The sequence below is a fragment of the Canis lupus genome, chromosome 19, assembly GCF_048164855.1.
Source record: "Canis lupus baileyi chromosome 19, mCanLup2.hap1, whole genome shotgun sequence".
Lineage (NCBI taxonomy): Eukaryota > Metazoa > Chordata > Mammalia > Carnivora > Canidae > Canis > Canis lupus.
Window position 1 is genome coordinate 7,024,161 of NC_132856.1, and position 18,063 is coordinate 7,042,223.

General features: G+C 38.1%; 1 protein-coding gene across 9 annotated transcripts in view; it reads left to right on the forward strand.

Moving 5' to 3' along the window:
* TMCC1 (transmembrane and coiled-coil domain family 1) overlaps nt 1-18,063 on the forward strand; it is a 241,381-nt gene that overhangs the window by 194,123 nt on the left and 29,195 nt on the right. The window contains exon 1 of one of the 9 annotated variants that reach the window (XM_072785050.1): nt 3,771-4,242. The exons of 7 other annotated variants lie outside the window; for them this stretch is intronic. Coding sequence is in view for 1 of the 2 variants with exons in the window: in XM_072785046.1 (XP_072641147.1) it covers nt 3,884-3,946 (63 nt within the window). In the remaining variant the exon portion in view is untranslated. Of the gene's footprint in view, nt 1-3,770; nt 4,243-18,063 lie in introns of those variants that run through there. One more of the 9 variants, XM_072785046.1, reaches the window with a different exon arrangement.

Genomic DNA, 18,063 nt, shown 5'->3' on the forward strand with positions numbered 1-18,063 from the left:
TCCAGAAGTGTTAGTTGTTGGGTTTTTTTAAGATTTTATTTCTTTTTATTCATGAGAGACACAGAGAGAGAGAGGCAAAAACATGGCAGAGGAAGAAGCAGGCTCCCTGTGGGGAGCCTGATGCAGGATTTGATCCCAGGACCCCAGAATCACGAACTGAGCCCAAGACAGACGCTCAGCCGCTGAGCCACCCAGCTGCCCCAGAGCTATTAGTTTTGAGCCACAAAATTATGTATAGAAGTTTTCAAAAAGAATCTTTGGTTGGAATTTTAAACACCTCTTTTATTTACCATTGCAAGGTTAGGAAACCATGCTTAAGAAACTCACTAGATTTCACCTGCTATGCTGATAAATTTGTGTGAGTTAACATCAAATATCCCAACATTTGCTCTGAGGCTTGCAAAATGGAAGTAACTGACCTTCCTTACCACCTATAAGTCAGAGGACCCTGTAACCAAGTATCAAGTAGGTCAGTTTTCCTAGGGGGGATTTTTGGGAAGCATTGGTGCCATATATGAAGTCAACTATTACTCCTTAATGTGATTTTTCATATCTGATTAAATGAAAAATCATTCTCAGATATAGCATTACAGGTATATATGGTCATATAATCCAATTATAGCCTGATAAAAAGGAGATAAGAGTGTTATCAATCCTGTGCAAAATAACTGTATTGTCATAAAAAGCTAAGGAAAACTCAGAAAATTCAGTAAGTTCCTGAATGCTGAGTATTCAGTGAAAATCAGATACCACCTATTTTATTTCGAATCACGAAAACAAAAATCTATTAAAATGTGGCTTGAAAATAGTTTAAGAAAAAAGTGAAAGGACTTCCTCATATAGCCACAAAAAAAAAAAAAAAAGAATATAAAGGTAACATCAACAGTATTCTACACAAATAACCACAATAAAACTTCCTTTATCAGATCTTTGAGTGTCATTAGTTCCTGTTCAGATAGAACTTGGGTCAACAATCTATTCTCATGCAACATCTACTTCGAGCTAAAAAGCATCCTAGACATCCTGATACAATATAGGGGTATAGTCTGAAAGCATGTCCTTAAGAGTCTTTTTTTTCTTTGGAGTAGCAGTAGTTTATAGAGTACCTTGCACAGTCCTTTCCATGAGACTCTAAAAGATAGTTTTAGGTATAAAAGTTACTCTAGGGACACCTGGGTGGCTCAGCTGTTGAGCATCTGCCTTTGGCTCAGGGTGTGATCCTAGGATCTGGGATCAGGTCCCACATCGGGCTCCCAGCATGGAGCCTGCTTCTCCCTCTGCCTGTGTTTCTGCCTCTCTCTCTGTGTGTGTCTTTCATGAATAAATAAATAAAATCTTTTTTTAAAAAACAAAGTTATTCTAAAAAAAAAAACAAACAAAGTTATTCTAAAAGTTTTTACTTTACTGTATTTTGGACCCAGTTTTAGGAAAGAAAAATTAAGAGTTGGCAAAGGAGATTTGAACCCTTGATTAAGATAGGATCATGGGTGAGAAATGATACTTGGTTATTGGGTCAAAATGACAATAAAACATTATAATACATATTAAGGGAATGCAGTTGTAAAGAATCTTAACTCTTCCATCAGTACAGAACCTTTTTTTCTTTCTGGGTTGGTTTGGTTTGGTTTTTATTCATTAAGAACGTAATGAATCAAACATAAAGCCAGAAGGTTTTTCTGCTCAAATAAAATTACACAGGTGATAAAAAAATAATCTTTCGTGTTATAAGATGAAGGATTAATCTGTAAGCCAAGGAAGCAAGCTCATCAAAACTCATCAAATTTTGCCAAAAAAAAAAAAATTTGCCAAAATATTTTTGCATATTTCATGGCTTCTTTTCAGATCCCAGTAGCATAAACCATGGCAAATCAAATTCATTTCCTAAGATTTGTCCTTTTTTCAAATTCTGTGACAGACTGCCACTTTACTTTGGGACATAAATGTTCTTTTTCCTTGAAAAACAAAAGGACTCATATTTCTCTATCACTGTTGTTCCTTGTATAGTCGCAACCACCTATATCAATTATAACTTGTATTTCAGGGAGAAAACTGAGTGGAGGGAGCAGATAATAATAATAATAATAATTATCTGACAAACACAAGCATGTCAGGGGCACCGAGGTGGCTCAGTCGGCTGGATGTCTGACTCCTAATTTTAGCTCAGGTCATGATCTTGGGTTCATGGGATCGATCCTAGTGTTGAGCTCTTTGTTCAGTGTGGAGTCTGCCTGTCCTCCTCTCTCTGCTTCTCACCCCTCCCCAGTACCCCCCCCCCCGCTCTTTCTCTCTCAAGTAAATAAATAAATAAAATCTTTTTAAAAAAAGATCTTAGCAGTAAGGAATGAGGATAGAAGTTTTCTCTGAGTGGTGAGATTACAAATTTTTGCTTTCTTTTATGCCCACTGGTGTTTTCAAAGTTTTCTATAATGAACATGATTGTCTTAAAAGAAGCTATATTAAAAATTATAATAAACAGAACTAAGCAAACATTCGCTGGTGTTGATGCTAGCTGTGCAGGATTGCTTTTTCTCTTGTTTTTGTAGAAACAAATATTTACTGTGTTGAAACCTTGCAACTTAATTTTTAAGCGAAGACAAAATTTGTATTAGTCATTAAATTCTTTATTAATTTGTTCTGGATAGTCAAGATCAGAATTCAGTGTCTCTAGAGATAGAACAGGAATTTCTGGAACCATGATTTCAACCCAGAATTTTCTTCAAATTCACTTAAAGTGATTTGGATTTTATTCATCTGATTTAAACGAAGGAAGGTACATGAAGCTGGTGAATGCTGATGGAAAGACCTTCTTTGACCTCTTAGTACTATGCTGGTCTGAGCCTCCAGCCCCATACTTAAGTAGAAGTACAGAAATTTTCATAGCTTTAGGCACTAAACTCTCAGATTGTCTTGTCTGATTCCTTTCTGTGTATTAACTTCAGAGAAATATTTCTACATATTCTACAGACTACACTATATTTTATAATAACTAAAATTCTTCCTGTGTGCATTTCACAGAACTGCTTTTACAAATGAAGAAATAAAGCTCAAATCTGATAGTTTGCCTAACTAACGTGACTTTTTCGGTGCAGGAACAATCTCTTTAAAATGTGCCGTTCTTTAATGCAGTATAATGGGTATTCAATAAATAGCATATGATGCAGGAGCCAAGCCTGGGCTAAAGATTGTGGTGTTTTAATCTATTGTGTAGATTTCAGTAAACTCCAGTGCCATTCATTAAGAAGCATTTTTCCCCTTCATCCATAGTGAATAAAACTTCAGCATCTCATGCTCAGTTTTTTCCTACTCAATTTTCGTTTAAATTATCTTGTGAACCTAAGATGAAAAATAAGAAACATTAGGAAATCATAGAAATTGTTTCAGAAATCTTTTAGTCCTTTATCTAAACATGGGTAGATTGGTTTTTCTTTGTATTTATTGAACCAAGCTGCCTAAACATTTATTTAGAATGTTTTTAACCTTCTTTAAGCTTTTCTCTAAACTGTACCTGGTTTTAAACAAGAAGACAGATGTGAATGGTGAATTAATGCCCTGTAGCTTTAAATTCAGCCAGTTTGATGCTTTTTGTTTTTTTATAAAAGCTGCTCACAGCTCCAGAAGAGAGGCAGATACTGTCTGTGATCTCCATTCTCAGAGTAAAACTATTCATTTGCATTAGCAGCTCAAGCAAACCACACACACACACACACACACACACACACACATACACACACACACGATGCTTGTTTGGCAGAAGCTTTCTGTTTATTCAGCACAGAGTCCTCCCAGGCTCCCAGATGTAGAAAGCTCGAAGAGTTGATGTATGAGACAGAACCGGAACTGTACATAGGCTAAGTGGGCACTGCAGAAGATTGCCTATGCGGGGATGTTGATGTGGTGCAGCTGTACCTGCCTGTTCTGTGAAAGGCACTTCTCTGAGGCTGTGAAGGTGAGAAGCCAAGGGATCCAATAGAAGCTTCATTTCGGCTGGCTCTTTGGTGGGGGAATGCATTCCCAGTGGTAGCTGTCCTCATTTACAGCGTTATTCTCGGAAACCAAGTATGTGCAGCCGTGACAGACTGCCACAGCTTCTCTGCAGTTTGGAAGCGAGGACAAATGGAAAGAGCACATAGTCAAGAGAGGTTGTGATTTGTTCTGACTATCCAAGCTTGCTCTGACAGTACACAAATGAAGGATGAGCTTTGTGGCAAGCAAAATCAGCAGACTGCCTGACAGGGGGTTTTGGTAAGATAAATGTATTGCTTGTGTTTTGGGAGGGAGGGTTTCTTGGTTTTTTAAATTATTATCTTTATTTTTCTAAATCAGCTACATAGAATTGCCTCTTAGTGAGAACTAAAAAATTTTGCAGAATCATATTTGATGAAGAGGCATGACCCAAGAAGCCAGAAAGGAAAACATTATTCTTGATCATTCAGTTGTGACCTTCAGAGATAATCATCAGGTTTTCTCGGCTGTCCATGAACAGGCAGAAACCAGGAATTTCCAGAGCAAAGAATGCCAACTAACAGATACCCTTTCTTTTCTTTGAACAGTTATAATTACCTTCCTTTTTTCCTCCCAGCTTTCCCTATGCCCTAACGTGGAAAAGAAAAAATAAAAACTCCCTGCTCTTATTGAATTGTTGCCACTGGAACAGTAATAGGCTGAGAACATAAGTATGGAGGTGGAGGAAGGCAGGATGAGGAGTCTGCTATTTTCATAGCCGTGCGTTGGTGGGTGTTTGTCTTGGGTTCATTATCATTGCTGTTCAATATCAAGTGGCTGTTAGTGCTATATCTCTTTGCCTGTACTGTGATTTAATCCCTTTATGTTCTATTTTATATGGTTTTCTTTGCCAGACCCAATTCTGTCATTATTAAAACTTTTTCTGTTACCATTAATACAATTAGCGTTTATTAGAGAAAAGATAGTTGTAGAAAGTAACCCTGAAATATTTATGGGCCCCAAGAAAGATAAAGACATTTTCTCTTTAAAATTGAGGTTTTCAGCAGATTTTGGGGTCTTGATTTTGGAATCTGTAACAAACATTTTATGACAAGTTAAAGAAATGGGTTGTATTAGATCTTGGAAAACCTACCAGAATCACAGACATTTTCTCTTTAAAATTGAGGTTTTCAGCAGATTTTGGGGTCTTGATTTTGGAATCTGTAACAAACATTTTATGACAAGTTAAAGAAATGGGTTGTATTAGATCTTGGAAAACCTACCAGAATCACTTTGCTCTAATCTACTTCAAGTTGGATCCGGTATCTTAGATTTTTCTAAGCCTGAGGATTTACTTTTCCTCATTCTAACTTAGGCAAATATTGCTGGAAAATATGTTGATTGTTTTAGTAGTCTAACCTGAGATCTTGTTCCCAGGCCCCTCTTCTCAATAGTAGAGAGAGCCAAGATTCCTAGCTGTTTAGAGAGGGCACAGAAGAGATCTATTGACATCTGACTTTTTGCTGACTCATTGGTTATATAAGCCTTGTAAATACAGTTATCCATATACTCTATTAGGTTACTGGGCAGGTGGGCCCCTTCCTGTTTACTGATCTTTACTTCTCTCAGCATCCTTCTCCTTCCTTAAGCCTTTTTGATGATATACTCTCAACTATTTACTAAGTGAATTCTAAGCAGTGAATGGACAAATCTTTTTTTTTTTTTCTTTTTTGGAATTGCTTTAACTCTGTATTTTATCTTGATTTTGATGAAATTCCAAGTTCTATATTCTCTTGACACATGAAACTCACAGTAATAATACCTTTCCTCATTTATGGCCTGGTTAAAATAACAACTTCCTTTTCTATCTTTGAGAGCTCAGTTCAAATGCCATGTTGCTCAATTCTTCTGACCTCCCAATCTAAAGTAGATTTCCCTCCCTTAACATTATTCCTTCTCTCACAGCACTTGGTTTTCTTTTTTCCATTGTAGTACTTCTCACAATTTTTATTTGACTACTAGTTCTTCCATTTCTGCCACTTTTCTCCATTTAGCCATTAAGCCTCATGAAAGAGATACTTTGTTTTGCTCATCAGTATATGAGCAAACACCTAGCAAAGGGTCTGGCTGAAAGTTGAAGATAGGATAAGTAGGCAGTATTGTATGTGCAAAGGCCTGGTGGTAAGAAGAAAGGATGAGCAGCAGGGGTTGAAAAAAGCCAGTTTGACTAGAGTAGGAGAAGCATGCTGTAAGAAGCAGTTAGAGAAGTAGATCCAGAGCCTAATCACATAGGACTGACTTGATAGACCATAGTCAGATACTTGTTCTTTATTGTAAGAGTTTTGGGAGGCTACTAAAAGAATTTAAGCATTGGGTGGTTTAGGACTTCTTTTTGCCTTTTTTTTTTTAAGATTTTATTTATTTATTCATGAGAGACACAGAGAGAGAGGCAGAGACACAGGCAGAGGGAGAAGCAGGCTCCATGCAGGGAGCCTGATGCGGGACTCCATCCTGGGACTCCAGGATCACGCCCTGGGCTGAAGGCAGACACTCAATCCTGAGCCACCCAGGTGTCCTGAACGTTTTTTTTTTTTTTTTTTTAAGTATACTTAACTATGCCCAATGTGGGGCTTAAACACATGAACCCAAGATCAAGAGTCTCATGCTGTACTAACTGAGCCAGCCAGGCACCCAGGACTTCTTTAAAAAAAAAATTGGGGGATCCCTGGGTGGCTCAGCGGTTAAGCACCTGCCTTTGGCCCAGGGCGCGATCCTGGAGTCCCGAGATCGGGTCCCGCGTCGGGCTCCTGGCATGGAGCCTGCTTCTCCCTCTTCCTGTGTCTCTGCCTCTCTATCTCTCTATGTCTATCATAAATAAATAAATAAATCTTTGAAAAAAAATTCTCCAGCTTAACTGAAAGCCTAATTGAGTGTAGGTAGATCAGTCAACATGCCATGAGAGAGATGACAAGAGTTTGTTCTAAGGTGATGTCAGTGGAGATAGATTGGAAAGTATTATAATTTGGTGGAAATTTGGAAAGTAAAATAGGTAGGACTTGGTGTTGAATAGAAGCAAAAGGCAGAAGATGTCAGGAATTATTCCTGGGCTTTGATTTGGTTTGGTTTGGTTTTGGCTTTGGGCTTGTTAGTAACCTGATGAGTAGTGATGTTTTTCCTGAGATAGAGAACACCATAAGAAAACCAGGTTTACAAGAGATTCATGGTGTTTGGTTTCGGACATGTAGATTTTTATATAGTCAAGTAGCTTCTAGATCTAGATTCCAGAGAAGATTATACTATTACCATTGAGGAGCGTTCAGAAATATCCTTGGAATAAGACAGCCCGGGTGGCTCAGCAGTTTAGCGCCGCCTTCAGCCCAGGGCATGATCCTGGAGCCCCGGGATCGAGTCCCATGTTGTCCCGGCATGGAGCCTGCTTCTCTCCCTCTGCCTGTGTTTCTGCCATTCTCTTTCTCTCTCTCTCTCTCTCTCTCTCATGAATAAATAAATAAAATCTTTTAAAAAAAGAAATATGCTTGGAATAAAGTGCAAAACAGTGGTTTAGACTGACCTTGGGAGCTCATCTCCCACCAGAACCCTATTTTTATAGCTTCATGAACCTTTCAGTTATCTTTAGAAAGCGACTACATTTCCTTCTCCTGGGCTTTTGCTTATACTGGGTTGTCATCCTGAAATGCCTTTCCTTACCTTTTTTTTTTTTTAATCAAAAACTTCTTTCTTCAAGGATCGTTTCTTTTCTTTTCTTTTCTTTTCTTTTCTTTTCTTTTCTTTTCTTTTCTTTTCTTTTTTTTAACCTCCTCCAAGAAGCCTCCTCTGTTCTCTTTCCCTTCAGAATATGTGACTCCTTTCTAAGTACTTTGCCTTCATATCTACTGTATCATTTACTTAATCAGACCTGTATTTCAGTTGATCATTTTCACGTCTCACCAACTAGATAATGCGTTTCTTGAAAACAGCGATTCACCTTTTTTTTTAGTGCCTTATATAAAGAGATCAAAGGATAATTGCAAAATGAATTAAATAGTAGAAACCTCAGTCCTTTGTACAATCTGCTTCCTTAATATAATAGGATCATATCCTTCCTCCATCTGTGTATTCCTAATTTTCTCTAGGCTGTCTCTGCATTTTTACCCTGCAGATATCTAGATACATCAGAGAAATGTTCTTCATTTCATATGCAAAATCCCTGAAATAGTCATTTTCATTATATATTTTATTTGTAACTTAGTGGAAAAACTGAATCTTGCTATTCCTCATCACCTGTGACAAAAATGGCCAAGACAGGAAGGACTGGCATCCATAAAGAAAGTAGAGACACCTAAGAGATGCTACTGTGGTTACATTGGAGCAAAGGAGTCATGACAGAGTAAGTCATGCAGGTGTCTGAGGAAAAGCATTACAGGCAGGAGGAACACTAACTAGCAAAAGCCTTGAAATGGGTACATGCCTGGTATATTCCAGGAACAACAAGGAGGCCTCTGTAGCTGGTGGCAGTGGAGTAAAGGAAGGAGTAGTAGGAGATACAGTCAAGGAGGTAACAGATGTGCTACAGGTGCCAGATCATGGTTTTTCAGGTCATTGTAAAGACTTTGACTTTGACTCAGAGAGCCCTTGGCCATTTTAGGTGTAAAAGACTATTGTGACCTGATACATTTTTAAAGGATCATTCTAGCTGCTGTATGAATTGATTATAAAAATATTATTCCAGTGATAGTTACGAGCCTATTGCAGTAGTCCAGGTAAGAGCTGATAGTGGCTTATACTAGAGTGGCAGCAGTGGAGATTTAGTGAGAGATATCATCAGATTCTGCAACTCTTTAGCAAGTAGAGCCCAAAACATTTGCTGGAGCAATGCAGTATATGTAGGGGATAACAACACAGACTCTGAATCAGACTGTCTGGGCTCAAACATTGGCTTTGCCACTTCTTTACTTCATGATCTTAAACAACTTAAATTCTTTATCTTTTGGTTTTCTTAGCTATAAAATATAGTAATACCCATCTTGTAGTGTCATTATAAGAATTATGCAATTTACTAAACATACAAAACATTTAGAACATTGCCTGGCATAAAGTAAGTACTGTATGTGTATTAGCAGCTATGATTATTGATATCGATAACTGGATAGAGTATATGAGAGAAAAAGGAGTTAAAGTTGACTCAAAGGCTTTGGATATATGCATGTAGATCAATGAAGTGTGGCCATTAGCTGAGATGGGGAAGACTACAGGAAAAACAGGCTTGGGGGGGATATCAGGAACTCAGTTTTGTACATAGTAAATTCAGAATGACTGTTAGACATCCAAGAAGAGATACCAAGTAGGGAGTTGGATATATGAGCTAGAGTTCAGTGAAGTATGGGCTACAGGCATACATTTGGAAGTCATTAACAAAGAAATGGTATTTAAGACCATTTTAAGAGGAAGAAGAATACTTAGACCCTAAAAAGAGTTTGGGAATGTATAGTTTGGATAGAGCCTCCATCCTTCAAGCTACTGAACAAGTTCAGGGATAACCAGGTTATCACACCCCCATGGAGCTTTCCAAAATCTTTCATTGCTTTAGCAATTTATCAAAATTGAGTGAAATAGGATTAAGCTGAGGCTTAGAAATCTTTTAAGAAAACTTGTGTCATAAAAGTATTTGTAGGGAATTAACTTGTAAAGGGAAACTCCTTGGGGGCAAATTTTACAAATTGGCTAATCCACACATGGATTTTTTGTGTATTTTTAAATCCTCAGCAGTGACAACATTTCTGTGTGACTCTCTTTTCCTAGTTGGTACATGCTCAGAAAATAGATACAAATTTTAGCAATAGCCGATTTGTGTGCTTCAAACTATTCATTCTTCATTCTGAAGCCTCGTGAGAATGATTTTTGAATAATCCATAGCCTGAGTCACTATTTCTTTTTAACAAAATATAATCTCAGAAGGAAATTTGGATCATTTATTCTAAATGTCATGTATCCTCATATGACATTTTTAGCATTCAAGCATGAAGTCTCTGCATACTTCCAGTAGCATACATGAACTGATATTTGAAACTCCCTGATTAGGTTGAACAATGGCACCTTTCCTTATTTTCATTGAATGTTACTGATTCTTTCTTTTCGTTATCAGGGAGAGATCTTTCTCTCACAATCTGTTACTCCTCTATCAAATTTTCTTAATTGGATGATCTCTTAAGTTCCTTCTAGCTCAAAGAACTTATAAAAATAACACTTCACCATAATAACCACAACAAAGCAGCATGTTATTGTCAACTTACACCATCACTACTAGAATGGCAGTCTCCTTAAGTGCCTATATATATATATATATATATATATATATATATATATATATATTTTTTTTTTTTTTTTTTTTTTTTTTTTTTTTTTTTACTTCCAGTGCCTAACATAGATAGGCCCTGTTCATAGGAGACATTCCTCAAAGGTTTGTTAAAATGACAGTAAATCATCTGACCAAGCTCTCGTGAGTCCAAACATCAGGCCTGGCAGTGCTAATCCTCAATCAGATCTTTTACGTAAGCTAGGAAACCAGTCCTCCTGTGACAAAGCAATTCTGAGTAGCAGTCCTGGATCCTATAATGGATATTTTATAGTTGGGTTGGAGCAAGGTGGGCCAGATAGGATGTTAACAATCTAAACTGATACTGAACAGAGTCAGTTTTTCCTCAGCAGCCTTGGAGGAATGAGTATCATCTATTAAAAGCTATTTTTCTTATAAAAATTCTCAAGTTTATTCCATTTGTAGTAACATAGGCTCAGTCACTTATATGAGACTAGAAGGATCATGTTAAGGAGATACTAGTGAGAATTTAAATTAAACATTTACTGGGTATCATTGCACAAAGCATTGTGCTAGCTTCTTAGAGTACAAAGATGAATATGATTTAATCCCTGTCCTCAAAAACTTAGGTCAGTAGATGCAAGACACCCAAACAATCATTTCAATATAATGTGATAAAGACATTGAGAGAGGTGTGTTTAGCTATATGGGAATATGAAGAAAGCCATTAATCCATCTGGGAGAGAGAGATTGTCAGCAAAGATATCCTGGAGGAGATTACACCTGAACTGGGTCTTGAAGGATGAGTAGAAGCCAGAAAAGGAAAGAAGAACATGCCCTGGACTATGTGGACAGAGCCTGTAGGTGAAACAGCATGCTATGTCAGAAGAACTAAATTACGAGTGTGACCCTTAGCATATGTGGATTTAAATTTAAGGTTTCCGTTATTCCCAGGTAATCCATGATACAGTTTTTTGTCATTTTGCTGAAGCATGGGGTAGGATCTTGAGCCACAAAACTAGCAATCAAACCCCACCAGAATTTGCATTTCAGTGAGCATGTTCTCTACTCATTTTTACATGTGTGGTATCACCCATGAGATGATTTTAAAACTTTGTTCTTTGTGGAAAGCGGACCTGAAAAGTGCTGGGTATAGAAAAGTTGTAGTTTGTACAAAAAGGAAGTTTGAGACAAACTATAGTGCCAGATTTAAAAGTGGGCAGGATTGAGCAGCCCTGGTGGCTCAGCGGTTTAGCGCCACCCTCAGGCCGGGGCGTGATCCTGGATCGGGTCCCACATCAGGCTCCCTGTATGGAGCCTACTTCTCCCTCTGCCTGTGTCCCTGCCTCCCTCTCTCTCTCTCTCTCTCTCTCTCTCTCTCTCTCTCTGCCTCTCATGAATAAACAAATAAAATCTTTTTTTTAAAAAAAAGTGGCCAGGATTATTATCATAAGTATTATTTATATGTCACACTTTTTCAAATTAAGCAATAAGGGCAGCCTGGGTGGCTCAGCAATTTAGTGCCACCTTCAGCCCAGGGCGTGATCCTGGAGACCCAGGATCAAGCCCCACTTCGGGCTCCCTGCATGGAGCCTGCTTCTCCCTCTGCCTGTGTCTCTGCCTCTCTCTCTGTCTCTCTCATGAATAAATAAATAAAATCTTAAAAAAATAAAATTAAATTAAGCAATAAAACATTTTATTTTTCTAAGCAAACTTTTCCCAGAATACTCATAAATAAATATTAGATGAAACAGAGGTAATCAAATACTCTGCTCACTTTCTTCCACTGTTCCCCTCTGGAAGGATCCAGACACCTCTCTATAGAACCCAGGGCTGTTGCATATAACCAGAGTTCTGTGTAAAAATATGAAAAAGTGATCCCAGAACTTACAGGTATACTCCATTTGTACAACGATTATTTATCAAGTGAGGAAAAAAAAAAAACTTTTGTTAGGGGTAAAAAGGTCTGTTTGTTTTTTTTAAGATTTTATTTATTCATGAGAGACAGAGAGAGAGAGAGAGAGAGGCAGAAACACAGGCAGAGAGAGAAGCAGGCTCTACGCAGGCTCCAAGCAGGGAGCCCGATACAGGACTCCATCCCGGGTTTCCAGGAGCACGCCCTGGGCCGAAGGCAGGCACTAAACCGCTGAGCCATCCAGGGATCCCCAAAAGGTCTGTTTTTAAGACTTTATATACATTGAATCTTGATTTTAGCTCCAAAGTAAAAATGGAATGCTTAAAGTTTGCTTGGTTGTGAGCTAGTGGAACTTAGTTCATTTTTATTTTCTACTACTTGCACTTGAGATTTCCTCTTCATTCCACAGTAGACTAAATGTCAGTCAGAATTGCACATGAGAGAATTGCTCAACAGAGTTGTGCTTACTGTGAAAAGGGAAGGGCATGCCATTTCTACAATGAGATTCTGGAAATAGGTGAAAAGTCTTCCCATAATGAATATATACTTTCTGCACAGAGTGCTAATAGACTGTGGGATTTTTCTTTTTGTTAAGGATATGGTTTTGGGGGTGTTAGCAAAGGCAAGCCTCAAGAAAATGATGACACAAAAATCAAAGGCTGAGCTGTATAACTTCTAAGGCAGGACTCTTTCCTCTGTTGTACGTTCTCAATACAACTTGCCTGGCAGAAAAAGAAAAATGTATATGATGAATCAGAGCATCTTTGTGTTTCTCATTGATTAGAAGATAGATTTCTGTGCAGTTCTTAAAACCAAGATTATAAATCTCTAGGGCTTGTAGTTTTTATTGGATAGGGGGAGTCTCCCAAAAATCCAACATTCTGTTCTTTTGCTCCCACTAAGCACACTTGAATTGAGCCACATACTCCCAATTTTGGTTCAAAACCATGGCCCCATATCTGTGAGGTTAAAATATTGGAAGAACAATGGAACTAGGTCTGCAGGTGCCTAAGTAATCAATTTGCTGCTGCACAACCCGTTCTATGAAATTGGCCTTAGAAAAGATCCACTTTCAGGGACACCTCAGTGGCTAAGTGGTTGAGCATCTGCCTTTGGCTCAGGGCATGATCCCGGAGTTCCAGGATTGAGTCCCACATCAGGCTCCTACAGGGAGCCTGCTTCTCCCTCTACCTATGTCTCTGCCTCTCTCCCTTCTCTCTCTTTCTCTGTGTCTCTCATGAGTCAATCAATCAATTAATCAATCTTTTTTTTTATTTTATTTATTTATTCATGAGAGACACAGAGAGAGAGAGGGGGGCAGAGACACAGGCAGAGGGAGAAGCAGGCTCCATGCAGTGAGCCTGACGTGGGACTCGATCCCAGGTCTCCAGGATCAGGCCCTGGGCTGAAGGTGGCACTAAACCGCTGAGCCACCTGGGCCGCCCCAATTAATTAATCTTTTAAAAAAAAAAAAAGAAAGAAAATAAAAGAAAAGATCCACTTTCAGAAAAAACAAAATACTCCAGATTCTGTTTTCAAATTACAAAGACTTCCTCACTTTCTTTTTTTTTTTTTTTTGACTTCCTCACTTTCTATCCCCTTCTTTTACCTTAAAATGCCTTCTTTATTTTTCTCAGAAATGATGTGGATTTTTAGTGTAAATAAATAGTGCAGAAATTTCCTAAAAGAACCAATACTCTATAAAGCATAGATAAGGGGTGGCCCTGATGGCTTAGCAGTTTAGCGCCGCCTTCAGCCCAGGGTGTGAGATCCTGGAGGCCCAGGATCAAGTCCCAGGCTCCCTGCATGGAGTCTGCTTCTCCCTCTGCCTGTGTCTCTGCCTCTCTCTCTGTTTCTAATATATAAATAAAATGTAAAAAAAAAAAAAAAGTGTAGATAAAATGACTTCACTGCACTAAGTAGACAGGACTGGGCTGTTGGGTTTTATTGAAGATAGTGATATTAAGTCAGGGATTTCTGACTCTTCCCCTAGTTACATATAGTACTTGGATTTTGAGTAATGAACCAAGTAAAGACTAGAAAATTGATGACTTATTAAACCACTGTGTTTGGTGGTATAATCTGATTTAACATGCGTTTAACATTTTTTCATATAATCTCATGAGAAAATGATAACCCCATTGTATAGATGAGAAAACTTAGGCTCAAGGAAAATAAGAAGGTGGCCCAGGGACACCTGGGTGGCTCAGCGGTTGAGCATCTGCCTTCCGCTCAGGGCGTGATCCCAGAGTCCCAGGATCGAGTCCCACATCGGGCTCCCTGCATGGAGCCTGCTTCTCCCTCTGCCTATGTCTCTGCCTCTGTGTGTGTGTATGTGTCTCTCATGAATAAATAAAATCTTTAGAGAAAAAAAAAAAAGAAGGTGGCCCAAAGACACCTAGCTAGTAAGGTGGCAAAGCCAGGTCTGAACGCAGGTCTACTTCTGTCGCCGCTCTTTTCCACCATGTTCTTCATACATGATTGTGCTCAAAGCTGGGTGCTGCCTTGTTCTGACACTTTAGTATACTCAGAGAAAGCTGATAGATCTTCAATGCGTATGCAAGTGAAAACTGTAAGCCCTTATAAAACTATCAAATACTCTTCCCAAGATGGCTCTACTCTGCCCCTGATTAATAGGAGTTTTGAGGCATTGCTGTTTAAATTTTCTCTTGGGCTTTTTTCTGATCAATTAATTCATATCTGTTAATAGGTAATGTAAGCCTAGCAAATGAATTCTTTTTTTTTTTTTTTTGAGGATTTTAATTTTGAGTAATCTCTGTACAGAGCATGGAGCTTGAACCCACTGCCTTAAGATCAAGAGTCGTATGCTCTACTGACTAAGCCAGCCAGGAACCCCCTGGCAAAGGAATTCTTTTTTTTTTTTTAATAAATTTTATTTATTTATTAGAGACGAGAGAGAGAGCCAAAGACATAGGCAGAGGGAGTGGGACTCGATCCCAGAACCCTGGGATCACGCCCTGATCCAAAGGCAGACACTCAACCACTGAGCCACCCAGGTGCTCCATGAATTCTTAATTGTAAGAGACAAAGTGCAAACAAAACAACATGTCTACTTGTTAATAGTAACAGCTAGATAATGAACCGTGGCTCTGACCATACCTTTAGCTGTGTAGCACATTGCCTAGCTTACAATAAGTGGTCAAAATGTATTTAACTGACTGGTTTTTGGTCCTTGCTTTTTTCTGTACAAATTAATTCTGTCCCCAACCATAAGTGGTTGGGACTTGCTATACCAGGGGGTATGGTCATTCATTAAAGCCCTCAAGCTATGGTCACATGAAGCCCTATTGAGTAGGTGATATTGCTGCTGCTGTTGTCAAACTGCCATGTGATAAGGGAGTAGTAAGCACCTCACAGTCGGTTCATTTGTAAATTAGTGCTAACAGTGCCTCTCTATAGGGTTGCTGCCAGGCAACTGCCTAGCCATAAGACCAAGAAGTCAAGAAAGGACTATTACTGCCTTTACTGTAGTGTTGAATTACGTTATTCCTTTGGTTCAGACTCTGTATCTCCCATGATTATGCCTGAAATGTGAAAGATCTTGAAAAGAAGTATATTCTAGAATCTTTTAATACTTGAATTTTTTAAAAGAACTACTTAAAGTGATACAAAAATAAGAGCAAGTACTAACTGCTTACTCTGTGCCCAGGACTGTTTTTGAGTGCTTTTATATTTATTATTTCATCCTCAAAACAGTCTTCTGAAGTGGGCATTAGTATTATCTCCATTTTACAGCTGATGAAATGGATGCAGAGGTTAAGTAACTGGCCCAAACAAGGTCACGTGACTAATAAGTAGCAAAGCTAGATTTGAACCCAAGCAGTTCTCTGCCAGAATCCATGCTTCACTACTACACTAAATGTGGTCAGATTCAATAATTTTGTTTTTCTAATTAGTGCCTTTTCATGGATGTTTAAGAAAATCCTTCCATATTTTCCAATACTACCTTCTAAAAGGTTTAAAGTTTGCTTTTCACATTTGCGATTTAGTTGTCTGGAATGAGGTAGGAATCTAATTTTATGTAGTTATACGTAGATAACCTAATATGCCAGCAGAGGTTTTTGAAAAAGAAAACCACTTTTCACTTGGTGCATTTATATCTCACGGCTAAGTATTCTTACCTCTGAGAGCTTTTGTTCATAGCTCAAAAGATACCAAGGGGATACTCACAGCCCCTGTCCTGTAACTCTCTAGATCAATATATCTTTTTCTTGCCACCTGTATTCCTCTTTCTTCCCCTCTCCACCTCTCAGTTTCTCCCTCTTCTCTCTCCTTCCTTTTTAAGGATAGTGCTTGCCAAAATTGGGAAGAATTACTGAGTAATCAGGTGATTCATGGTTTCAGGTGTTAAACTACCCTCCTGCTGAAGCTGTGGGTTAGTTTTCCTTGGAGGCTGAGAACAGTGGGTTCTGTCAGATGTCCTCTTTCAGGGATATTGATGACTCGGAGTGGGAGTCACGTACTGGAAGGATGTAGTGTGGCCCCAAACAACCTAGGTAGAACAAAAGTCAGGTTAAAGATAGTCTGGTTTACTTCTTTAGTTATTGTGTACGGAAATAAAATCACAACTAAACTGTGATCATTTGTAAATAATTACATTGAAATTTTGTAGTGTTTTTTTCAAGTTTAGAAATATAATAAAATTTTGATTCTAGTACCAAAGCCATGTTTTCATCAATATTTATCCTCCCTGAGTAATAATTGAACTTGATTTCTGTATTTGCACTTCTTTAGACAATAAACTGCTTGTAAGTGACACTGGAATTAATGGCAAAGAACCTAAGAAAACTACAAAATGCATGAGCTTGTAATCTTGGATCTATGGTATTTTATATTTCCTTTCCTTTCCTGTAGTAGATTTTGAGTTTATATTAGACATAAGTACACAATCAGGGTCTATTACATACTGTAGTTGTGGGATCTGAAATCCCATTCAGAAAGAAAATCACACAGTAAGAATCCTGTGCAACTTAAGAGAGTGACTGTAAGGCACTGAAAAAAGTGGGTTTCCAGAGGCTCTTTTTTCAACTCTTGGCAACGTAGTTATCTGGAACTCTGGCTTATTCTCCTTTCTGCTACTTCTTTCTGGACCTTTCACTGCACCTAAAAATGAATGGGGCAGATGGAGGAAGTTATGCAAAGTAATTACCGTGGTAGTCCCTAAACTATTCTGGACATTTTTGTTATTAATGGAACATAATGTCATTTTGCTCTTCGTTTCAGTTTTAAATTATCTTTTGATTATATTTAAATCCACATTATTTCTCATTTGTTCATCTAAAAAGGAAATAATGTTTTTATTCACATCAGCAGTAATATGTTAATTCCAGTAATGAACTTTCCACTAATGAACTAATATTTTTGGAGTTAGATATCACCATAATTCTTGCTTAGATAGGAAACTGTGAGGACATACAACCTCACAGATGAAAGAAAGACTGACAAGTTAATTATTAGTATTTCACGAATATTTCAGATTTGGTATGTTATCACAAAAATGTAATTCCCATTTTTAAAATATGAGGATAACTATATACAGTTCTTTCTACCAGATTGCTGCTGGTTATAGATTTAGAGATGAAGACCAAGTAAAGGGGTAGGCTCTTAATCTCCAAGATGGTAAATTTGTAATTTGATACTCATACTGAGCATTTTTATTACCCTGAGATCGTTCTTTTATTATTTATTTCTGTTACTGCTCAGTAGAGAGCAGTTTCTACAGACTTTTTGCATGAGCCCTACTCCTGTTCATGACAAACCACACCCAGGGGTTTTTCTCTCCTGAGTTAGGGAAACCTGACCTCTCCCCAGCTTTGGCTAACAGCTTTGAAATAGAATAGTTTCAGTTTTCAAATCTGAGCAGCTTGTCTTT